General features: G+C 44.5%; 1 protein-coding gene across 1 annotated transcript; it reads left to right on the forward strand.

The window, feature by feature from the left end:
* The first annotated feature begins 3,575 nt into the window (after positions 1-3,575).
* ISCA1 (iron-sulfur cluster assembly 1) lies at positions 3,576-24,061 on the forward strand. Its single transcript, XM_040417005.1, has 4 exons — positions 3,576-3,752; positions 11,936-11,989; positions 21,467-21,572; positions 22,907-24,061. The coding sequence occupies exons 1-4, from the start codon at positions 3,669-3,671 to the stop codon at positions 23,053-23,055; spliced, it is 393 nt and encodes a 130-aa protein (XP_040272939.1). The 5' UTR covers positions 3,576-3,668; the 3' UTR covers positions 23,056-24,061.
* Positions 24,062-25,747: the final 1,686 nt, after the last annotated feature.

Raw genomic sequence — 25,747 nt, forward strand, 5'->3', positions numbered from 1 at the left:
AAACACGACAGTCGTGTGCATGAGGCCTAACCCATGTTTCCAGTGTGTGTATATGTGCCTTTGTGCATGGAGCAGAGCTCCGAGACGTTTGTTTGCTTTTAACCCCTTAGTGACCAAGCCTGTTTGGGCCTTTATGACCAAGCATTTTTCTTCCTTTTTTTTATGGTCTCGTTCCAAGAGCTATAACTTTTTTATTTTTTCGTCTATATAGCTTTATGAGGGCTTGTTTTTTACGGGACAAGTTGTAGTTTTTAATGGCACCATTTTGGGGTACACATAACTTTCTGATTAACTTTTATTAACTCTTTCTGGGAGGGAGATGGGGAAAAATAGCAATACTGCCACTGCGTTCTTACATTATACATTTTTTGGCGTTCATTTTTCGGTGCAAATAACATAATATCTTTATTCTCTGGGTCAGTACGATTACAGTGATACTAAATACTTATAATTTTGTTTACGTTTTACTACTTTTTTTTGCAATAAAACACCTTTTATTAACCCAAAAAATTATTTTGCATTGCCACTTCACAAGACCCATAACTTTTTTTAATTTTTTTATATGGAATTGTGTGAGGGCTTGATTTTTGAAAGACGACTTGTATTTTTCATGGGTATGATTTTGGAGTAAATGCCGCTTTTTGATCGCTTGTTATTACGTTTTTTTTCGGTGGAAACTAAGAATAAATTAGAAATTCTGTCTTTTTTTATTTTTTATGGCGTTCACCATAGGGGATAATTTATGTAATATTTATGTAGTCCCGGTCGTTACGGACGCGGCAATACCAAACATATGGGGGATATTTTCTTTTTGCAATTTTTTCATTGAAAAGCGTATTTTCAATGGAAAAAAAGGCATATTTTTTTATTTTATGGAATTTTTTTTATTTAATAAATGTGTATTTTTTTTCTATTTTTTTTACTACTTAATAGTCCCACAAGGGGACTATAATATACAGTATTTTGATTGCTTTTAAAATGTAATGCATTATCTCTATAATGCATTGCATTTCAATAGCAATGCTATTCGAACATTGACCAGCAGGCTGCGCCAGAGAGGCACAGCCTGCTGGAAGTAACTGAAGACAGGCTCGGGACCTCATCGGAAGCAAGGTAAGCTTCCCAGCACATCAGCACCCCGCGATCGCATTTTCGGGGTGCTGATGGGAGACAGAGGGAGTCCGCTCCCTCTGTCACCACTTTACATGCAGCGGGCGCCATTGCGCCCGGCATGTAAAGGGTTAAACAGCTCGGATCGGCACTCCTGCCGTTCCGGGCTGTTAGAGCAGGGACCCGGCTCTCATGTGAGAGCCAAGTCCGCGCTCCCCGCTGCACGGGGGAGCCGCGCGGCGCTTAAACTGTGCCGCCGTAAAAACGCGGCGGCCCAGCCTAAGGCCCCTTAGTGACCGCCGTAAAAACACGTATGGGTGGTCACTAAGGGGTTAAAAGAACAGTTCCAGAAAGCCCAGTTTTGCTGAATGTGTATGGACAGTTTTTACAACTATAATGGCCAATATTATTATTTATTATTAAAGCGCCATTCATTCCATAGCGCTGTACATATGAGAAGAGGTATACATACATAATACAGACAATTGCATAAACAAGACGAGTTACAAACTGGTACAGAAGGAGACAGGGCCCTGCCCCTGAGGGCCTACAATCTACATGCTATGGGAGAAGGACACAGTAGGTGAGGGTGAAGTTGGTCGTGGCAGTATAGAGGCAGCAGGGTCAATGGTTGTAGGCTCGTCTGAAGAGGTGGGTTTTTAGGTTTCTTTTGAAGGATTCCACTGTAGGTGAGAGTCTGATATGTTGGGGTAGCGAGTTCCAGAGTGTGGGGGATGCAAAGGAGAAATCTTGGAGGCGATTGTGGGAAGAGGTGATAAGAGGAGAGGAGAGAAGGAGGTCTTGTAAGGATCGGAGATTGTGTGTGTGTGGGGATGTATCGGGAAAGTAGCTCAGAGATGTAGGGAGGGGACAGGTTGTGGACGGCCTTGTATGTATTTGTTATTATTTTTAACTGAATTCGCTGGGCAATGGGGAGCCAGTGAAGGGATTGGCAGAGAGGAGAGACAGAGGGGTAACAGGGTGAGAGGTGGATTAGTCGGGCAGCAGAGTTGAGGATAGATTGGAGAGGTGCGAGAGTGCTAGATAGAAGGCTACAGAGGAGAATGTTGCAGTAGTCTAGGCGGGAGATGATGAGGGCATGTACAAGCATTTTCGCAGATTCAAAGTTAAGGAAAGCGCGGATGCGGGAGATGTTTTTGAGTTGGAGGCGGCAGGTGGTGGAAAGGGCTTGGATGTGCGGTCGGAAGGAGAGGGCAGAATCCAAGGCAGCAGACTTGGTTGACCGGGGAGAGTGAGCAGCCATTGATCGTGATAGATAGGTCTGTTGGGGGGGTTGAGCATTTTTTATCCATGTTAAGTTTTAGAAAGCGAGAGGACTATTTATCCCCAGGACTGTGACTGTGACGAGGGGACATCCTCTGCGTCTGGAGGAAAGAAGGTTTGTACACAAACATAGAAGAGGATTCTTTACGGTAAGAGCAGTGAGACTATGGAACTCTCTGCCTGAGGAGGTGGTGATGGTGAGTACAATAAAGGAATTCAAGAGGGGCCTGGATGTATTTCTGGAGTGTAATAATATTACAGGCTATAGCTACTAGAGAGGGGTCGTTGATCCAGGGAGTTATTCTGATTGCCTGATTGGAGTCGGGAAGGAATTTTTTATTCCCCTAAAGTGGAGAAAATTGGCTTCTACCTCACAGGTTTTTTTTGCCTTCCTCTGGATCAACTTGCAGGATAACAGGACGAACTGGATAGACAAATGTCTTTTTTCGGCCTTATGTACTATGTTAGAAGGAGGAGGATATAGAAGATAGGCATTGTGGGATTCTGGATAGTAAGGTGGTGATGTCTGGACCAGAGAGGTAGATTTGTGTGTCATCAGCATAAGAGTGATACTGAAAGCCATGGGACTCTATGGCCAATATGGACTAAAACGTACATGGCCGTGTCTGTGAGACTCACCAGAAGATCGTATGAACTGATGTTCTACCGTCAACCAACTTCTGTGACGTGTGTGTGGTCAACTTAAGACTTTGAGGGGGGGTTGTCCAGGTTGTGAAAAACGGAAAAATAAATACCTTGTTTGCCCCAGGGATTGACCGCTGCAGCTAATCACTGTGGCCAGTGGTCGCAATGGTCAAGTGGCATATTACTGGCATTATGGTTCCCATTCCTGAGAGGTGATGCCAGTAATACAGCATGTGACAACTGCTGCCAATGGTTGCTTGCAGCAGACACATGCTGGGCGCTTGTATACCATGACTAGTAGGACCACCAGAATGTCTGAGGAAATAGGTGTGTAGTGGTTTTTGTAACATTCCCCCCTCATGTGTACAGCCAGGCTTTGGCTATGAGCCCCGCTGCTGTTTTTGCTGGCACTCGGCAGCCTCCTTCTCCCCAGTACGTTGTGTAACAAGGACACTTCGCTCCGTCTGACGATGGCCGCGCAGTCTCAGTGGCTGCTTGCTGCCGGATACACAACCTTTATCCAATCAGCGCAGGGCTCAGGGGCGGAGTCGCTGCCTGCTGGTGTCACGGTTGCTGTTAGGGAGCTGACCTCTCCGGCCCATGGGGGAGACTGTGAGAACGCCAACAACATGTCCGCCTCGCTTGTGAGGGCGACCATTAAGGCGGTCAGTAAAAGGAGGCTGCTGCAGGCCACCCGGGCGGCTCTTACCCTGGTGAGTGTACGGAGAGAGGCGGCGGCCATGTTAGGGCTGAGCCCCTACGGTGTGACCTTATCCCTGTAAACATGTCTGTCACCGCGCGCACGTTCTAATATTATGTAAGGGGGTCCGAAACATCCAGCATTTCACCAAGTGTGGATGCTGGGAGTTGTAGTTTCACGACCGTTGGCGTGCCAGAGGTTGCTGTAATGTTCAGACGTGTTGTCCTGACCAGAATCTACTACTTCTATAGTTATATGTGGGCACCTCCTGGCATGGCTACCTGCCACTGTCAAGGAAATAGTCTGCCCTGTCATGGCTGTAAGTGACGGATGGCTAGCTGTGACCGCTGGGCCCCATTAGAACAGGGATTCAGAGTTTGATGAAGTGCTTACATTGTTCCCGGTGCTGCTGCCCATGCCCATCCGTAGAGCCGTATTGTGCGCCATGTATCATAGCATTATCACCAAAGCAGCGCATGCAGTGGGACGTGCTGCTGGTACAAGGAGGGGATGACTTGACCGATTGCAGTGCATTGAGCTGGGAGTGGCCATTAAAGGGGTGTTCCAGTTATATCACATTATCTCCTATCCACAGGATTGGTGGGGGTCTTACCACTGGGACCCCCGCCGATCACGAGTACAGGGGCCCGTGGGAAAAGCACACCGCCAGTCATTTCTTTGGGAGCGCCTGAGATAGCCGAGCACTGGCGGTCCCAGCGGTATGACCCCCACATATCTGATAATGATCCTCTATCCTGTGGATAGGGGATAACTTGTTATAAGTGGAATACCTCTTTAATGTAAAAGTATCCATCAGAAATGGAAGACCGCAGCAGAACATTACATGTCTTCACTAAAGGTGTATTCCCATCTCATAAAGTGACAGCATATTGCTAGGTCCTAGAATATATCATCACTTTATGATCATGGGGGACCCCTCACAGGTCTTGCAAAGTTGGTGCCCCTCTCTACCTGTGCAGGGTACTGCGACTTTCCCATTCACTTGAATGAAGCTTTGCTGCTGTGCGGAGCGGCTGAGAAGGGGCTAAAGCTCGGAGGCTCCTCCATTGTCAGGATTGTGGAGGTCCTATTGATCAGACCCCCACTGATCATGGCATATGCCTGCTGTAAGATGGGAATACCCAGTCTGCACCAGTTTTGTGCTGCCCTATATGCCAAGTCCACTGTGTGCTGTCCACATCTTTTGTGGCCCTATTGAAGTGAAAGGGTCCACATCCGATCCACAAAAAAATGTGGATCTGATGCCAACAAAAAAACAGTCGTTTGCATGAGCCCTATGGCAGATAGTGACTTTCAGTACACACATACTACGGTATATACAATATCGGTAGGTAGGACTTCTTTCTGTCTCATTCTGCTCACTCCTTACTGGCATCACTTAAAGGGATTCTCCAGGCTTTTAATATTGATGTGTGCGCTACCTTCTCTTCATACAGCTGATCGGCAGGAGTGCCAGATGTCGGACCCCCGCCCATCTGATATTGAAGACCTATCCTGAGGATGGGTCCTCAATATTAAAAGCCCAGAGAACCCCTTTAAAGCCTCGCAGTGGTCCTGTGCTGGTGGTTCAGCAGAGGTCCTGATGACCTCCATTTTTGTATCTCCAAAACGTAGAGTATTACATGCGATTGCCATGAATGGTTCAGTCCGGGTGCTACCCGTTGCCAAAACTGTACGTAGCCGGACCGAAACATCCCTCGTGTGAAATAAGCCTAAACTGACACGCAGTGCGGATTTTCCCATCTGCAGCATGTACTGATTTGTGTGCAGGTGACCTTATAGAGCAGGAGTAGGCACAGTAATTGTCCACGCTTCGGGCTGCTCAGAGCGCCCCGTCTCCTAGGCTCACATGTCCAGTAATGTCACATTACCTGCTACGACTCTGTCTCACCTAGCGAATATGGGAGCCTAGGACAGGGTGCTGCGTACTAATGCAGTTGTGGGCAGCCCGCAGCATGGACCACCGCTAGTCCATGATGCTATTTAGAAGCAGAATCTGCCATACAAGTTATGTAGATAAATAGTTATTGAGCACACTACTACTTTTTAATAATTTTTGTATGTAAATGGAGGTACACTTTTTAAGGGGATGTGTGGGGTATTTATATTGATTGCCTGTTCTCAGGATAGGTCACTAAAGTCTGATCATTGGGGTTCTGACTCCTGGCACCCCTGCCGATCAGCTATTTGAAGAGACCACAGGGTGCTGCGGCCTCCTCGCAGCATACCAAGCACAGCACCATACGTTGTATAGCGGCTGTGCTTGATTGGTACTGAGTTGCGCCTAGGCCTTGTGACCGATGAACGTGATGTCACTGGCCTAGGGCACTGCACGCCGTTCAAACAGCTGGCCAGGACTTTAAACATGACACCTACTAGTGGGTGCCATAGACGCCGGGTGCCTGCTGTTTTGTACAGCAGACACCCATGGTTAGGTCGGTGACCAGCGGTAATGCCAGTCGTGGACTTAGCCCTTCAGATGCCCTGGTCAAACATGACCACGGCATCTGAATGCTCTAAAACCCGGAAGCACACGCTTCTAGGTTTGCTCCAGCTCCTCCTGGCAAGGATCGGGGTAGCCGTATGCATTGTGTGGCAGCTACAGTCCTCCGGAATGTACTGAAGCTGCGACAAATTAGTTGCTATGGAGCCCCTGCCTGTGGTATGGCTCCTTAGGAATACCTTGTGATTGTCATGAACTCCAATGCTAATGCCCTGGAGTGTATGAGAGAAGCAATCTAATAAATGCTTGTTGCATAGTGTAAAATAGTGTAAAAAAAAAAGTTTTAAAAATTGAAAATATAAAAATTTAAAACACCCCTTTCACAAAAATGTAAATAATAAAAAAAAAATACACATCATGGGTATCGCCGCTTTGCGAAAACTCCCTTACTATTAAAATATAAAAATATTTTTCCCATACGGTGAAACTGAAAAAAAAAAAGGCAGATTCAGTTTTTTGGTTGCTTCACAAGACATACACACTCTCGAATGGCATAAATGAAAAAACTATAAAAAAAAGCAAGAAAAACTATACTTACAGTGCCTTGCAAAAGTATTCACCCCCTTGACTTTTTTCGTATTTTGGTGCCTCATACCTGGTATTAACATGGATTGTTTGAGGATTTGCATCATGTAATTTACAGAACATGCCCACAACTTTGATGTTTTTTTTTATTGCGAAGCAAACAAAAAATAGGACAGAATATCAGAAAAAGTCAATGGGCCAGATTTATCATTACTCTGACAGCTCACTCCACTTTCACATATGGCTAAAGTCAGTTTTAGCCAAGTCAGATTTATGATCGGCCCTTTAAGACTGTAATAAATGTGGTTTGACGGTAGCAGTTTATCCGTCAGTAAGCGGCTTTACAAAAGTCGCACATCTTTACGAAAAAGTCGCTCGTCTTTACCAAAAAGTCGCATGTTCTATTAAAAAGTCTCAAAAGATAAGCATGGTCCTCACTGGAGTGAAATTGCGACTTTTTTGCGACTTTTTAAATAGTCCCAATAGTAAATCTGTCTAGGGATTCATTTACATAAGAAAACACGCCCACTTTCAGAAAACTGGCGAGCATAGTGCAGAGCAGAAGAAAGTCGCAAATTTGTGCGCAGTTTTAGCGTTTGCGCAGTTTTTTGCTACTTTTTCACTCCATTATTCTGACTTGAGCTAATGATAAATCTGGCCCATTGATGTGTATAAGGCCTCTTTCACACGAGCGAGTTTTCCGCGCTGGTGCAATGCATGACGTGAACCAATAGCACCCGCACTGAATCCTGACATTAGAGATGTGATCTTAGAAGAATGGTCAGACCCTGAGAGGAGGCTAGGGGTGTCCAGAGAATACAAGAACCGCCTGTTGTTTGATCCGGCAGAGTCTAAACTATTTGACAATAAAAAAAAAACCTTGTTGCCCTTCAAGGACGCATCACAATTGAGAGACCCCATGGAGAGGAAAGCTGATAGCTTATTACGCAAATCTTGGGAGGCGTCTATGTTTGATCTCGAATCTAACATCGCTGCAACCTCAGTAGCGAGATCTATGTACCTTTTGGCTGAACAAGTTAGAATCCCATTTGAGGAATAAGACCCCCAGGGAGGAAATCATAAACTCTATCCCTCTCCTTTAAATCAGCAACGGCCTTTTTAGCGAATGCTGCCGCGGAGTCCATCAGATTTTCTGCCAAGGATGCAGGTCTTTCTAACGTGGCACGTCATGCCCACGAGATGAATTCCTGGTCTGGGGACAAAACTTCGAAAATGAAGTTATGTTCTATCCCTTTTTCAGGTGAATATGTCTTCTGGCCAGTCTTGGACAAGGCTTCAGATAAAAAGTAGGGATTTCCAGAGGATAGAACTTTTATAGGAGGAAAATTCCCTTTAGTTTCTTTCAGGGCCAAGAGAGATCCTACAGAGGGAAAGGATTTCACCTTAGAGTTACCCCAAAGGAGGGAAAGGGTTTCACCTTAACCCCAGAGTAAATCCAGCGATAAGCAATGATGCCAGAGTGGGAGGGGAGGGGGGGGGGGGGGATGAAGAATTTTTTTTTTCCCTGGGATAACATTAAACTCCTGGGCCCAGGAGGTAGAGAGGGCTACAAGATAGAATTCTCTTCAGTTCCCCCAAAAATATTTTTTATATCAAATCTGGGGTCAAGGAAAGCTCAGAGCGGCATTTGGCAAAGTATCAAGGATCTCATAGGGCTAGGTGTCGTAATTCAGGTCCCAGTCACCTTACATCACAAAAAGTACAACTGTAAGGCTACTTTCACACTAGCGTTGTTTTAATCCGGCGTTCAATTCCGACACTGGAACTGCCCGCCGGATCCGGAAAAACGTGTGAAAACGGATTACATTTTAATCCTGATCAGGATTTTGATCACAATGAAAAAATGCATTGGAAAAAACGGATCCGCCATTTATGGACTTTAACTTTTTTTTCACATTTTTCGGGTTTAACATGCAAAAGCCTGATCCGTTTTGACTGAACACACAGTGCCAGATCCGGCGTTAATGCAAGTCAATGGGAAAAAGGCCTGATCCGGCGTTCAGTCAAAGTGTTCAGGCTTTTTGGCCGGAGGTAAAAATACTGCATGCTACGTTTTTCTGAAAAGCCTGATCAGTCAAAAAGACTGAACTGAAGACATCCTGATGCATCCTGAAGGACTGACTCTCCATTCAGAATGCATGGGGATAAAACTGATCAGTTCTTTTCCGGATTTGAGCCCCTAGGACGGAACTCAACGCCGGAAAAGAAAAACGCTAGTGTGAAAGTACCCTTAGCGATCAAAAAGGCGTATGCCCACCAAGATAGTACCAATCTAACCGTCACCTCATCCCGCAAAAAATTAGCCCCTTAGACAATCGCCCAAAAAATAAAAAAAAACTATGGCTCAGAATATGGAGACACTAAAACATCATTTTTTTGTTTTAAAAAAGCTGTTGTGTAAAACTTAAGTAAATTTAAAAAAAGTATACATATTAGGTATCGCCGCGTCCGTATCGACCGACTCTATAGGAATATCACATGACCTAACCCCTCAGATGAACACTGTAAAAAAAAATATATAAAAACGGTGTAAAAAATGCCATTTTTTGTCATCTTACATCACAAAAAGTGTAATAGCAATCGATCAAAAAGTCATACGAACCCTAAAATAGTGCCAATCAAACCGTCATCTTATCCTGCAAAAAATGAGACCCTACCTAAGATGATCGCCCAAAAACTGAAAAAACTTTGGCTCTCAGTCTATGGGGACACTAAAACATGATATTTTTTTGGTTTCAAAAATATTATTGTGTAAGACTTACATAAATAAAATAAAAAGTATACGGTATCGCCGCGTCCGTAATAACCTGCTCTATAAAAATATCACATGACTTAACCCCTCAGGTGAACACCGTAAAAAAAAAAAAAGGTATAAAAAAGCGATCAAAAAGTCATACGCACCCCAAAATAGTGCCAATCAAACGGTCATCTCATCCCGCAAAAATCATACCCTACCCAAGATAATCGCCCAAAAACTGAAAAAACTATGGCTCTCAGACTATGGAGACACTAAAACATTTTTTTTGTTTAAAAAAATGAAATCATTGTGTAAAACTTACATAAATTAAAAAATTGTATACGTATTAGGTATCACCACGTCCGTGACAACCTGGTCTATAAAAATACCACATGATCTAACCTGTCAGATGAATGTTGTAAATAACAAAAAAAAAAACTGTGCCAAAACAGCTGTTTCTTGTTACCTTGCCTCACAAAAAGTGTGATATAGAGCAACCAAAAATCATATGTACCCTAAACTAGTACCAACAAAACTTCCACCCTATCCCGTAGTTTCTAAAATGGGGTCACTTTTTTGGAGTTTCTACTCTAGGGGTGCATTAGGGGGCTTCAAATGGGACATGGTGTCAAAAAAACCAGTCCAGCAAAATCTGCCTTCCAAAAACCGTATGGCATTCCTTTCCTTCTGCGCCCTGCCATGTGCCCGTACAGCAGTTTACGACCACATATATGGGGTGTTTCTGTAAACTACAGAATCAGGGCCATAAATATTGAGTTTTGTTTGGCTGTTAACCCTTGCTTTGTAACTGGAAAAAAAATATTAAAATGGAAAATCTGCCAAAAAAGTGAAATTTTGAAATTGTATCTCTATTTTCCATAAATTCTTGTGGAACACCTAAAGGGTTAACAACGTTTGTAAAATCAGTTTGGAATACTTTGAGGGGTGTAGTTTCTAGAATGGGGTCATTTTTGGATGGTTTCTATTATGTAAGCCTCACAAAGTGACTTCAGACCTGAACTGGTCCTTAAAAAGTTGGTTTTTGAAAATTTCTGAGAAATTTCAGGATTTACTTCTAAACTTCTAAGCCTTGTAACGTCCCCCAAAAATAAAATGTCATTCCCAAAATGATCCTAACATGAAGTAGACATATGGGGAATGTAAAGTAATAACTATTTTTGTAGGTATTACTATGTATTATAGAAGTAGAGAAATTGAAACTTGGCAATTTGCAAATTTTTTCAAAATTTGGTATTTTTTTTATAAATAAAAATGTTAGTTTTTTTTTACTCCATTTTACCAGTGTCATGAAGTACAATATGTGATGAAAAAACAGTCTCAGAATGGCCTGGATAAGTCAAAGTGTTTTAAAGTTATTACCACATAAAGTGACACTGGTCAGAGTCCTTAAGGTGAAATAAGGCTGTGTCCTTAAAGGGACTCTGTCACCACTTTCTAACCCCCCCTTTTAAAAGTATTGTTATCTCCATGGCGCCCCTGTGATTACAAAGGTGTTGTTAGAAGATAAATTCGCCGTCTCCTTTTGATAAAAAGAGCTTTTATCTAACCTGTCAATCTTCTTGATAAGGTGCCCAGGGCGTTTCTGTTGGTCTCAAGCTGCCGCCCGCCGCCGCCGCTGTTGGTGCCCAGCTCCTCCCCTGATGCTTTCAGCGCCGCCTGAATGTAATGAAATACGCCTCCGGCTCTCGCTCAGTGCCCCCTCCTCCTTTTCAAAGATCCCGCGCGTGCGCACAGGCCTGTGCCTGATGCGCCCGTGCGGACATTTACAATCAGCCTCATTGAGCGAAGTGCGCATGCGCGCACTTCGCTCAACCTCCTCATCAGACGAGCACTGCAGCCGGCCGGCTGCAGTGCTCGTCTGATGAGGAGGTTGAGCGAAGTGCGCGCATGCGCACTTCGCTCAATGAGGCTGATTGTAAATGTCCGCACGGGCGCATCAGGCACAGGCCTGTGCGCACGCGCGGGATCTTTGAAAAGGAGGAGGGGGCACTGAGCGAGAGCCGGAGGCGTATTTCATTACATTCAGGCGGCGCTGAAAGCATCAGGGGAGGAGCTGGGCACCAACAGCGGCGGCGGCGGGCGGCAGCTTGAGACCAACAGAAACGCCCTGGGCACCTTATCAAGAAGATTGACAGGTTAGATAAAAGCTCTTTTTATCAAAAGGAGACGGCGAATTTATCTTCTAACAACACCTTTGTAATCACAGGGGCGCCATGGAGATAACAATACTTTTAAAAGGGGGGGTTAGAAAGTGGTGACAGAGTCCCTTTAAGGAGTTAAGCTGTGTTGAGAACATGCTTGTTGTGACTTATGTAATACCTTTTCATCCTATTGTTACAAAACTAAAATATATTGTATATTTCTACAGACACCATCTGCTGTGAATAAAGTAAAGCAGCTGCTAAAAGACAAGCCTGACCATGTAAGTAGGACAGTGATTTCCAATATCCGATTGCTTATTAAAGGGATCCACAGGTTATGAAAAACCATTTTCTTAGAATCCCTTTAACAGGATATGTCCGCTAGGTTTAGCCTATAGAGCTGAGGACATGCGCTGCTAGATTGCCACTAGCACGTCCACAATGTACATTTCCCATAGCTCTGAGTGCTTTTATTCAGTCAAATTTTATATATATATATATATATATATGCAAATGAGGTTAGTAAGGAGCCCAAGGAGCTGTTACTAATGTTTCAGGAGTCCAGCCAAATGCCCACTGTGAAGGAGCCCAGCACCACCCTGCATCCTCCGATTCTCCTCCTTACTCCTCGGACGTCACACAGTTAGAGCGCTGTAATCTTGTGCATGCCAGCTAGCGCATGCGCAGTTTGTTCCCTGAGGCTGATGCCAGCACAGGGAAGAAACGCTATTCCGGCACTAATATGCGGCGTACTCGCGCATGCTTGAGATTACGGCGCCTTAACTGTGTGACGTCGGGGGAGCAAAGAGGGTGAGGGGAGAGTGCGGGGAGGTGCTGGGCTCCTGAAGCATTGGTAACAGCCCCTTGGGCTCCTTTCTAGCCTCATTTACATATCTAAAATTGTTTTTATTTTGACTGAATAAAAGCACTCAGAGCTATGGAAAATGTATATTGTGGACGTGCTGGTGGCAATCTAGCAGCGCATGTCCTCAGCTCTATAGGCTAAACCTAGCTGACCAAATCCTTTTAAAGAATTTGGAATTAAAGGGACCCTGTAATGTTGAACATGGTGTCTGAACTGAAGGCAGCATGCTATAGAGCAGGAGGAGCTGAGCAGATTGATATACAGTTTATGGGAAAAGATTCAGTAAAACTTGAATTTTATACATTTAAATGCCTGATCATTCTGGGCTTTGAAGTCCAGGAGGCGGTCCTATCAGTGACTGACAGCCTTCTCTCTATGACTGTGTATACAGAAATAGCTGTCAATCACTGATAGGACCGCCTCCTTGACTTCAAAGCCCAAAATGAGTAGGAATATAAATGTATAAAATACAAGATTTCCTGAATCTTTACCCATAAAACTATATATCAGTTTGCTCAGCTCCTCCTGCTCTATAACATGCTGCCTGCAGATTATTTTGCTTTTTCATGGTGACAGGTTCCCTTTAATAGAGGGAGCTTCACAGCCTTCATCCTTTAGCAGACGAGCAGACTGTCTATGAGGAGCGTGTCTCTCTGCAGTGCGAAGCCTAAGACAAGGCCGGCAAAGTGGTGGCTGGTGGTGCTGGGTCCGGCCACCACCAAGCCTTCCTATTGGCCCATCAGAAATAGCTGAGCGGCGTGCTCGGCTATTTTTGGAATCCCCATAGAAATTAATGGGAGTGCACCGCGTTATTTTCGGCGGCCCCATAGAAATGAATGGAGGGCAGCCTTGATTGCGCAATGCGCCCTCTGGGACTTTGCCGGCTCCATTTACGAGATAGGTGCAGATCCCACCTCTGGCACCCACACCTATCAGACAATGGGAGCACATCCTAGTGATGTGCCCCACTGCCTGAGATGACACAACCCCTTTAAAGAGAATCTCACCATCAACTTCCCTATCAAACTGTTTGCATAGACACATAACTAAGATTCACCTGATTAAAACGTTGTTTTTGTTTTGCTGATTCAAGGCTCCTGTTAGTATGCAAATTAGGCATAGGTGCAGTGTGGGAGTCACCATTGCTCTTGTTGCACCCAAGCTGTGGTCTTTTCTGTGATCAGCTCCTTCCTCACTGCTCTGCCACCATTGGACCCTGTCAATTAACGCAGTGAGCGAAGGGCTGGGCACAGAACGGAGTAGATTTCGGGTGTAACAAGCAACAGTGACTCTCTGGTTGCACCAAAGGCTTAATTTGCATATTATGAAAAAGTATTAAACAAATCAGGAATGGAGCCTTGGATCAACAAAAGAAAACAGCATTTTAATCAGGTCAACCACAGCTATGTGTCTATGCAAACAGTTTGATATTGAGGTGGCTAGTGAAAGTCCCTTTAAAGGGCTTCTGTCACCCCACTAAAGTGATTTTTTTTTTTTGGGCTAGTTAAATTAGTTATATTGCGATATATGAAAATATAATGGTGTTACTTACTTTGATCCAGCAGTTTCTTCCAAAAATGAAGTTTTATAATATGTAAATTAGGTCTCTACCAGCAAGTAGGGCGGCTACTTGCTGGTAGCTGCTGCAGAAAACCGCCCCCTCGTCGTGTTGATTGACAGGGCCAGCCGGGATCTCCTCCTCCGGCCAGCCCTGTCGGCATTTCAAAAATCGCGCGCCTGTGTTCATTCGGCGCAGGCGCTCTGAGATGAGGAGGCTCGCCTCCTCAGAACTCCCTCAGTGCGCCTGCGCCGATGACCTCACCGAAATAGAAGACGTCATCGGCGCAGGCGCACTGAGGGAGTTCTGAGGAGACGAGCCTCCTCATCTCAGAGCGCCTGCGCCGAATGAACACAGGCGCGGGATTTTTGAAATGCCGACAGGGCTGGCCGGAGGAGGAGATCCCGGCTGGCCCTGTCAATCAACACGACGAGGGGGCGGTTTTCTGCAGCAGCTACCAGCAAGTAGCCGCCCGACTTGCTGGTAGAGACCTAATTTACATATTATAAAACTTCGTTTTTGGAAGAAACTGCTGGATCAAAGTAAGTAACACCATTATATTTTCATATATCGCAATATAACTAATTTAACTAGCCCAAAGAAAAAAAAATCACTTTAGTGGGGTGACAGAAGCCCTTTAAGCTAAATTATGATCACACTAATAGGACTTAGCTGTCAGGAAAGTATAGATAAGGGGCCAGATTTATCATTACTCTGACAGCTCACTCCACTTTCACATATGGCTAAAGTCAGTTTTAGCCAAGTCAGATTTATGATCGGCCCTTTAAGACTGTAATAAATGTGGTTTGACGGTAGCAGTTTATCCGTCAGTAAGCGGCTTTACAAAAGTCGCACGTCTTTACGAAAAAAGTCGCATGTTCTATTAAAAAGTCTCATAAGATAAGCATGGTCCTCACTTTTTTGCGACTTTTTAAATAGTCGCAATAGTAAATCTGTCTAGAGATTCATTTACATAAGAAAACACACCCACTTTCAGAAAACTGCCAAGCATAGTGCAGAGCAGAAAAAAGTCGCAAATTTTTGTGCAGTTTTAGTGATTGCGCAAAAATTTGCAACTTTTTCACTCCATTATTCTGACTTGAGCTAATGATAAATCTGGCCCTCGGACTACAGATGGAGAAAGAACAGTCTGCAGTCAGTGAACGCTGAAGGACAGAAGGATTAAAATGTGTAAGGGTACTTTCACACGAGCCTTATTCTTTTCCGGTATTGAAATCCGGTAAAGGGTCTCAATACCGGGAAAAAAAAAAAAGCATCAGTTTTGTCCTAATGCATTCTGAATGGAAAGCAATCCGTTCAGTATGCATCAGGATGTCTTGCGTTCTGTCCCATGTACGGTATTTGACCGGACAAAAGTATTTTTTCTGGCCAAAATCCCGGAACATTACCGCACTTGTCGGCATTAATTCCCATAGAGATGTATTAATGCCGGATCCGGTACCAAGTGTTCCGGAAATTGCCGCTTTGCCGGATCTGGTTTTCCGGCCTGTGCCGGGACATAGGATGAGCTATTTTTGCTTTTGATCTTTGAAAAAAATAAAAAACTGGATCCATGATACCGGATGAGACGGATCCGGTATATCACATATATATTGCATACGGTTTGCCGGATCCAGCAGGCAGTTCCGTTGCCGGAACTGCCTGCTGGATCCGAACAACGCTAGTGTGAAAGTACCCTAATAAAGACCCACTGGAAAAACCTTTCTAGCCCACAAGAAGTCCAGAAATTAAAAATGCCTCCAAATTTGTCCATAGCCTTTAACCCCTTTTGGGCATCTAATATATGCCTGTACTTAAAGTAGTATTTTCCTATATAGAAGTTAATGGCTCCAGGATCCTACTGAATGGCCATCCTGATGTTCTTTGCCAGAAAAATGTAAGCCTCAACTGTATGGCTAAAGCTTTATAGGTTAACTGTCATGTTTTCATCAAAAAATCTATTTTAGCATAAGTTACTGCTGCAGCAGCATTATGTATAAAGCAATCTTTAGTTTCTTCACATACCACTGTTTTCCTTGAGTTTTCCCCTTAGTTATGGCTCTTTAAACATTTACAATATGAGGACTTTCTCAAGATGGCTCCTCTGCCAGTTCTCTGAGGCCAAAACTGCGTTCCCTCACTTCCGATACACACTTCCTGTAGCCCTCAGCTCCCTGCCAGCCAATCAGATTGGATTACTGAGACACGCCTCCTCACTCTGAAGCCTAATGCAGGCATGAAGTGTGTAGGACCGCCCCTCCGTCTTCCTGTCTTCTTAGCCAGGGACAGACAAGCCATAGCAACTTTTAAGGGAGAAGTGGAAAGGGACAGGAGACATTAATGAGCTGTTATTATAAGGTAATTACAGATCTTTTGACAATCATTGACAGACTAACTCAGGTATACATGTCTAGCTCTAATAAGTCTACTTTCACACGAGCGTTTCTGAGCGGATCCGTCTGATGTTTCATCAGACGGATCCGCTCCGATAATGCAGACGTTTGCATCCGTTCAGAACGGATCCGTCTGCATTATTACTTAGAAAATTTTCTAAGTCTGAAAGTAGCCTGAGCGGATCCGTTCAGACTTTACATTGAAAGTCAATGGGGAACGGATCCGCTTGAAGATTGAGCCATATGGTGTCATCTTCAAGCGGATCCGTCCCCATTGACTTCCATTATAAGTCTGGACGGATCCGCACGGCCAGGCGGACACCCGAACGCTGCAAGCAGCGTTCAGGTGTCCGCTCACTGAGCGGAGCGGAGGCTGAGCGCTGGCAGGCGGATGCATTCTCAGTGGATCCGCCTCCACTGAGAATGCATTAGGGCCAGACGGATGCGTTCGGGGCCGCTCGTGAGCCCCTTCAAACGGAGCGCACGAGCGGACACCCGAACGCTTGTGTGAAAGTAGCCTAAACAGAAAATAAAAAAAATATATAACGGTTACCCTTTAACATCTGGCGCTTCAGTCCTAACCTCAGTATCAGTCCTAACCTCAGTATCTGAGGAAAGGGATTTAGGGGTCATTATTTCAGAAGACTTAAAGGTAGGCAGACAATGTCACAGAGCAGCAGGAAATGCTAGCAGAATGCTTGGGTGTATAGGGAGAGGAATTACCAGTAGAAAGAGGGAGGTGCTCATGCCGCTCTACAGAGCACTAGTGAGACCTCATTTGGAGTATTGTGCGCAGTACTGGAGACCATATCTCCAGAAGGATATTGATACTTTGGAGAGAGTTCAGAGAAGAGCTACTAAACTAGTACATGGATTGCAGGATAAAACTTACCAGGAAAGATTAAAGGACCTTAACATGTATAGCTTGGAAGAAAGACGAGACAGAGGGGATATGATAGAAACTTTTAAATACATAAAGGGAATCAACAAGGTAAAAGAGGAGAGAATATTTAAAAGAAGAAAAACTACCACAAGAGGACATAGTTTTAAATTAGAGGGGCAAAGGTTTAAAAGTAATATCAGGAAGTATTACTTTACTGAGAGAGTAGTGGATGCATGGAATAGCCTTCCTGCAGAAGTGGTAGCTGCAAATACAGTGAAGGAGTTCAAGCATGCATGGGATAGGCATAAGGCCATCCTTCATATAAGATAGGGCCAGGGGCTTTCCATAGTATTCAGTATATTGGGCAGACTAGATGGGCCAAATGGTTCTTATCTGCCGACACATTCTATGTTTCTATTTGTCACAAGAAGAATAGCACAGCTTGCAGCACTGGGAATGGGCTGCTCCACAGACACTGTTATAGTCAGTGCGGTTGTGCGACAGGTACAGCTCTACATTGAGTTTTTTTTTAACGGGAACCACAAGACATGTGAACACCTAAAAACTTTTGTGAAGCTAGCCTTTTTGATATAAAGCTGCATGTACATACCTATTGTCAGTATCTAGAGTCCCTCAAAAAAAAAACAGCACACGCATGAAGGCTAACAGCATTTGTCTTAAAGGGGTTGGCTGAATGGGCACACACTCCATGATGTGCCACAGTAATCCGATGTGTGCCTTTCAGCTCACCTGAACTGCTTGTCACAGGCCCCCCCGGCTGTCGGTCCCCCAGTTATGTAAACATCCCTCAGCCACAAAATGGTGGCGATCACAGGTTTTCTTACCTGTCCACATCCTCTTCTGCACAGGCATTGGACAGTAGTTTGACCAATCCAGAATGGATGTGCGTGCCCATTCAGCCTGGATCCTTTTAAAGAGGACCTGTGTCCTCTCCTGACATATATTCTAGTAACTACTTGTAACCCCCCTTGTAATTACAAATCTGGAGCCACTATTCTTATGACTCTATGATGAGCCATTACTTTATTCCTGCTAGTAGTTATGAAAGAATTGCTAGTTTGATTGCTAGTTAATTGCTAGTTAATTGAAGTTTGCAATGAAGATCCAGATGGGTGTAACCAGTTGGGGGGGGGGGGTCCCTGCACAGTGTGACACTGTCAGCACCGATTGGACACTGTCAGACTGTACAAGAAGTTCAAAGATAGATGAGGCGCTTGGTCCAGAGTCCACTGTTGGGAACACTTCAATCACATAAGAATAGCAATATAGAAAACTCCCAGCAGCGTTTCAATATTCTTCAATGGTATTTATTGCATTCTTTAAAATTATAAATTACATGCAGACAGGACGCGTTTTGGCCTGTCCTGGCCTTTTTTTAACTGATGAAATACGATATTACTCTCACATCATATATATAGATAACTAGGGATAAGCGAACGTCTGTTTTAAAGTTCGGCGTAGAAGGTTCGGGTTATCTAAGAATTCCGTTATGGATTCCGCTACCATGGACCATAAGTTAATTTTGAAGAATGCAATAATTACTATTGAAGAATGTTGAAAAGCTGCTGGGAGTTTTCTGTATTCCGAGACTGTACAGTAGGGGTGGGAAGCCTTTTTGCACCCGAGGGCCATTTGGATATTTGTAACATCATTCGCAGGCCATACAAAATTCTCTGCTTAAAAATTTGACTGCTGTGTTTGGTCAAACATATATGTGACTTAGGGGTAAGTTACAGAAATTGCGCTTCAATTAAAAAAAATCTAAAATGGTGCCTGCACTATATATATATATATTGCATATAGTACAGGCGTCGTTTTGACCAAACATAGCAGTCTGATTTTTAAGTTCAGAATGTTACATATTTAGTTCTTTATTTGGCATTAATGGCAGCCAAGCTCATCCCAGGCGGGTCCAGAGAGGGGTTCACCCAGCTTTCACTCTCCCTGCCACTGTCCCTGCCTCTTTCTTCGCAACTGCCCCTGCCTTTGCCCTTTCTCAGCCTCAGATCTTCCACCCCCACCTCAATCCGCTTCAAATCAGCCTCCTATCAGCCCCCAGCCTACATCAGACTTCCATTAGACCTCCCAGCCTCAGATTAGGTTCCAATCAGACCCTCCCTAGCCTCAGATCAGACCCAGATCAGACCTCCCAGCCTCAGATCAGACCCCCCAGCCTCACATCAGACCCCCCAGCCTCAGATCAGGACCTCCCAGCCTCAGATCAGGACCTCCCAGCCTCAGATCAGGACCTCCCAGCCTCAGATCAGGACCTCCCAGCCTCAGATCAGGACCTCCCAGCCTCAGATCAGGACCTCCCAGCCTCAGATCAGGACCTCCCAGCCTCAGATCAGGACCTCCCAGCCTCAGATCAGGACCTCCCAGCCTCAGATCAGGACCTCCCAGCCTCAGATCAGGACCTCCCAGCCTCAGATCAGGACCTCCCAGCCTCAGATCAGGACCTCCCAGCCTCAGATCAGGACCTCCCAGCCTCAGATCAGGACCTCCCAGCCTCAGATCAGGACCTCCCAGCCTCAGATCAGGACCTCCCAGCCTCAGATCGGACCCCCTAGCCACAAATCAGATCCTTTCCATTAGCCTCAGGTCAGCCCCAAACAGACCTCAGATCAGACATTAAAAATAAATAAATAAAATTACCTCTCTAGTATCGGACGGCGCTGCCTCTTGCCAGATTCACTTACCCTCTGCACTGTACTGTGACTTCTTTGTGCACTACATTCTGACGCTGTATCTGTCGGGACACAGTGCGGGGCTGGAAGAAGGCCAGGGAAGGTGAGTACAGGCAGTGCAGTTCTCACCTTCTTAAGCCTCCCACATGCTAATGACCGCTTCTATAATAAAAGCAGTCAGTAGCATTTTCATAATGTGTTCTGGCAGGAGGCTGGGGGCCACATAAAATGATCCCGCGGGCCATATGTTGGAGGTTCCCCACCCCTGCTGTACAGGAACACACCCACAACTGGTAACATCCTTCTGGACCTTCATTGCAAACAGGTCGTAATTAATTCATAACGGCTATCAGGAATAATAAAGGAATGGCACACCATAGCCATAACAACAGATGCCCCAGAATTGTTAGTACATGGGGACTGCAAGTAGTTACTAAGGCAGACATCTCTGGAGGGGTGACAGGTCCTCTTTAGTCACAGTAGTTAGGGTACTTTCACACTAGCGTTTTTCTTTTCCAGCGCTGAGTTCCGTCCTAGGGGCTCAAATCCGGAAAAGAACTGATCAGTTTTATCCCTATGCATTCTGAATGGAGAGTAATCCGTTCAGGATGCATCAGGATGTCTTCAGTTCAGTCTTTTTGACTGATCAGGCTTTTCAGAAAAACGTAGCATGTTGTATTTTTACCTTTGGCCAAAAATCCTGAACACTTTGACTGAACTCCGGATCCGGTCTTTTTCCCATTGACTTGCATTAACGCCGGATCCGGCGCCGTGTGTTCAGTCAAACCGGATCCGGCTTTTGCATGTTAAACCCGAAAAATGTGAAAAAAAAGTTAAAGTCCATAAATGGCGGATCCGTTTTTTCCAATGCATTTTTTCATTGTGATCAAAATCCTGATCAGGATTCAAATGTTATCCGTTTGCACACGTTTTTCCGGATCCGGCGGGCAGTTCCGGTGTCGGTATTGAACGCCGGATTAAAACAACGCTAGTGTGAAAGTAGCCTTATTTAGGTGTTCTCTGTTTCTTCTTCTGTCCTTGGTGACTCTGGATTATCATTTTCCTTATAAATTTGTGAGGTTCTCCATGAATGGCTTATTCCACAGCCCTGTCTGCATGATTGATGCACCTTCATAGCTAAGACCTGTGGTCACTGGAAGAACAGGTATAGATTTACTGTATCATGGTGTAAAAAGTTCCCAGGTCCTCAGATGCATCTAAAACAACTCACTCTCCAGTGGAACCTCGGTCTCACAGGAGGGAGCGATTTCTCTGCTGTTTGGATCTGACTGCCCGGGATAGATGACAGCTGTGAAGTGAAGGAAGCTGATAACACATTTTTCTTTGACAGGTTGGTCTTAAAGTGGCTGTTCGTACAAGAGGCTGCAATGGCTTGTCCTATTACCTAGAATATGCAAAGTCAAAGGGGGTGTCAGACGAGGAAGTCGTTCAAGATGGTAAGTTATTACCCAGTCGCAGCTTTTTGTGTATTGTGCTTTCCTGCATTAATCTGATGGCCCTCGTACACAATAGAGCATTGCAAGCCCAACATCATTTGCTGGGGGAGCAAAGAATTGGCCACTTTGAATTGTAACATCCAAATCTTTGGTTCTCCAGAGATAAACCACCGCCAGGGGGGTCTGGCAATGACCTTCTCCTCTCTCTCTCCATTCAAAACGTATTCAGGCTTGGCCAAAGCAAGCACTTGTGTGTATAGGGGAGTCAGCTGCTAGCCCAATGAGCGTTTAGCCGATAGCTATTCAAGGTGTATGGGCTGATGGGAATTCTTCTCCATTTTCCTATTATCAGTAGGCTAAAGGCTATACCCTCGGCGTCTATAGCTTTTTAACTATATTTAAATATAGAAGATTTTAGAGAAACTCCTGGGACTGTCACAGTATTGGGATGTATGAGAAATGTGGGGGGGGGGGGGGAGTTCAGAAATGAAGACAATTGTATGGAAAATGCAGGCGGAGACGTTGGGGGACATTTCATCAAAACTGGTGTAAAGGAAAACTGGCTTATTTGCCCATAGCAACCAATCAGATTCCACCTTTCATCTTCCAAAGGAGCTTTAAAAAATGAAAGGTGGAATCTGATTGGTTGCTGTTGCCAGTTTTAATAAATCTCCCGCATTGAGTTTAGGCCCCCGTACACAGTAGTCTATTGTCAGCCAGACCCGGCAGAAATCTAATGTTTGTGGGGAGCAGATGCATCAGTGCCTTGGATTTCAGCGCCCGGCCCGTATGGATGAAGTGAGCCCCACCCCCACCGGCCAGTCAGGCTGCCGAGGGTATGTGAGGAGGGTGGGAGATGGGCTCCCCTCATAAATAGGAGTCTGCTTTTATTTTTTTGCGCTTCCATTAGCTCCTAGGAGCCTGGACCTCCAGCTGTGATATGCTGCCCTTCTGTAGCTTACACATCTGCATTAAGGCTGGGTTCACACTTGAGCGTTTTACAGCTCGTTCAAACGCGCTGTAAAACGCTCAACACATGAAAACCAATGCTTCCCTATGGCCCTGGTTCTCACTTGAGCGTTTTACAGCGCGTTTGAACGCGCTGAAAAACGCCTTACGCTCAAACAAGTACTTGAGCTTCTTTGGGGCGTTTTGACGCGCGTTTGTGGCCATAGGACACTGAAGTCAATCACACAAACGCGCGTTTACTATTGCAAAAAACGCGGCGTTAAACGCGCATATAAAATGCGCTCAATTTTGATGAAAATGTGTTTCTTATCTTTGTGAGTTTGAATTGCTGCATTTATTCTGCCCTTATGTTTTTCTTATGACAGGAGTGAGAGTGTTCATAGAGAAGAAGGCTCAGCTAACTCTTTTAGGAACAGAAATGGACTATGTAGAAGACAAACTTTCCAGTGAGTTTGTATTTAATAACCCAAACATTAAAGGAACGTGTGGTTGCGGAGAAAGCTTCAACATCTAATGCAAAGGCACTCAAGTCAAGGTCTCAGAAAATGCTTTGCATCATCGAGCATTGTACAGCACTTTGTTTTAGCTCAGTCTTTCATTTGACCCAATAAATTTTTGAATTGTTTTGTGAACTAAAACCCATTTATATGACAGATCATTTGTTACTCGCTGCCTTTTATTTTTCCGTCCTTTTGTGCTGGCTGTATTTTTGAAGCAATTATCTCTGGTTAAATGATTTAGTGCCTCTTTACAAAAAAAAAAAAGATAAAACTATACTGAATAAACATACACATGTTCTAGGTCACTTTTCTTAGCAACGGTGTATTCTCGTGCTGCATCACTAGGTGGCGCCAACACACATTTTGCTTTTGTTTCAGCTGACCATGGACCTAAACATAAAGACTGACAGCCCACCAAACTGTCTTATGTGGGCCCTCCTGCCTATCCCCTGACAGATGTTGATCCTTTTATTCTCTGGGTGTCTGGCAGCAACTTATTCCTATCTCTCCCCATTGACAAGACGTGTATTCTTGGCCGAGCCAAGTGTGCATGTGTATGGAGAAGTCAGGAGGAATATGGGTGCTGTAATGTACTGCTGAAGATTATCTAACGTATAGAATGTACATGAGATCTTAGGTCTTTGGTGACTGCTGATATGTGGTGTCCCATAGTACATCCTGGGATATAAGCTTTTTCCTGCCATATTGTATCTTTTACAGGCAAATGCGTTGTGCAAAATCTACATATAAACTTATATGGTGCCGTTTGTATGCAGCTAACTATTTCATACCCTGTATATCTAGCATACTTCAGTATTGCCTTTAACTTTCTTTCCATTATATTCTAGTCTAGGGGCTTAACAAGAGCTCCCTTTTCCTTCACCATGCCACTTTCTAAAGCACTCTCCATGTCACTAGGTTCCTCGAGCAGAAATGTCATGATTTTTTTTTTTTTTACACAAATGTCCATAGAGTGACTGCATAGATCATGCACGTCATGCTTGTGGCTCTCCAGCTGTTCAAAACTACAACTTCCATCATGTTCGGACGTCCTACAGCTATCAGGGCATGCTGGGAGTAGTAGTTTTGCAACAGCTGGGGGGCCATGAGTTTGGCATCCCTGGTCCAGATGTGTATAGATTTCCATGCACCCTATGTGTCCGTACCGTCACTGTATGGAAGATCTCTGCTCAGGGACAGATTGCATCACTAAGCATATGCACTCTTCATGGTGATGTTACTTACTCCCCTGTGAAATGTGCTGCTGCAGTTTGGCTTTGTACTGAATTCGCTATCAAGACACATCATCTTTGATACAAGTAGTGCACAGTCTTAATCTACCTGCTCTTCTGTATTTGTCCGATTATTTATCAAGGAGGTATGTTAAAATGTGCTTAGTGTGTGTATTATATAATGGCACTGATGTTCAAGGACTCCTGAAACGCACAAGTAGATTCTGTAACTTGAACAGTGATTTCTGATGTGGAACACTTTACGGCCTGGAAAAGTCAGTGTCTTGTTTTATGTATGTTTTGGTTTGAAAAATAAATGATTTGATGATCAATGTTTTGTGCTTTGTTTCTTAGGACATTGCACCCCTTGCAGACAATTTTGATACGTCCCTTCCAATGCCTATATACAAAACTGAGTGGGAGTTCACATCACCATTATTTTTATGTTCTTGTGATCCGTCAGAAAAAAAACATCCTGTATAAAAACAGATCCTGTGCATCAGTTAGGCCTCATGCACACGGCCGTGTAAATTTTTGCGGTCCGCAAATCAAGGATACCGGAAGTGTGCATTTTGCGGAATGGAAGGTCTGACCCTCAATAGAGCAGTCCTTTCCTTGTCCGTGAGGCCTCATTGAAATGAAAGGGTGCGCGTCCGAACTGCAAAAAATGTGAGTCATTCGGTCTGAGATCCGTTTTTTAGATGGGAAAAAAAAATCCTGCATGCAGTGCTTTTTTTGTCCGTTTAATAAAACGCATCTCGGGCGGATGCCAAATGCGCATAAAGGCTCATGCACACGAATGTGTGTGCCCCGTGCCCGTATTGCGGCCTGCATACAGTGGGTCCACAATATACAGGCACCAGCCCTGTGCACTCCGTATCATGGATGCGGACCCATTGACTTGAATGGGTCTGTAATCCTCAACATACGTAGCGGAGGCATGGATCAGATTAGGGATCGACCGATATTGATTTTTTAGGGCCGATACCGATAATTTGTCAACTTTCAGGCCGATAGCCGATAATTTATACCGATATTCTGGGTATTTTTATTTTTGAGGGAAAAAAAAAATTTCCTACACAAATCTGCTGAAAATTTATGTTTATTGTTAACAAGTGTTATTATTTTATTTTTTTTGTAAATCTTTTTCATTTATACTTAATATTTTTGTGTGGTTTTTTTTTTTTTTTTTTTTTTTTTTACTAACTTTTAGCCCCCTTAGGGACTAGAACCCTTGTCCCATTCACCCTGATAGATCTCTATCAGAGTGAATAGGATCTCGCACTCTCCCTGCTGCTCTGTGCTCTGTGCACACAGCAGCATGGAGCTGACTATGGCAGCCAGGGCTTCAATAGCGTCCTGACTGACATGGTAACCGATCGGAGCCCCAGGCTTACACTGCTGGGGCTCCGATCTGAGGAGCAGGGGAGAGGGGATCCTGTGGCCACTGCCACCAATGATTAGAACTTGGGGG

The sequence above is a fragment of the Bufo bufo genome, chromosome 2, assembly GCF_905171765.1.
Source record: "Bufo bufo chromosome 2, aBufBuf1.1, whole genome shotgun sequence".
Lineage (NCBI taxonomy): Eukaryota > Metazoa > Chordata > Amphibia > Anura > Bufonidae > Bufo > Bufo bufo.

Excerpts from the sequence above, each read along its gene's own strand:
- ISCA1 (XM_040417005.1), top strand. The coding sequence starts at position 3,669 with ATGTCCGCCTCGCTTGTGAGGGCGACCATTAAGGCGGTCAGTAAAAGG. Across the intron at positions 11,990-21,466 it reads TAAAAGACAAGCCTGACCAT|GTTGGTCTTAAAGTGGCTGT; the intron begins GTAAGTAGGACA and ends TTTCTTTGACAG. Across the intron at positions 21,573-22,906 it reads CGAGGAAGTCGTTCAAGATG|GAGTGAGAGTGTTCATAGAG; the intron begins GTAAGTTATTAC and ends TTCTTATGACAG.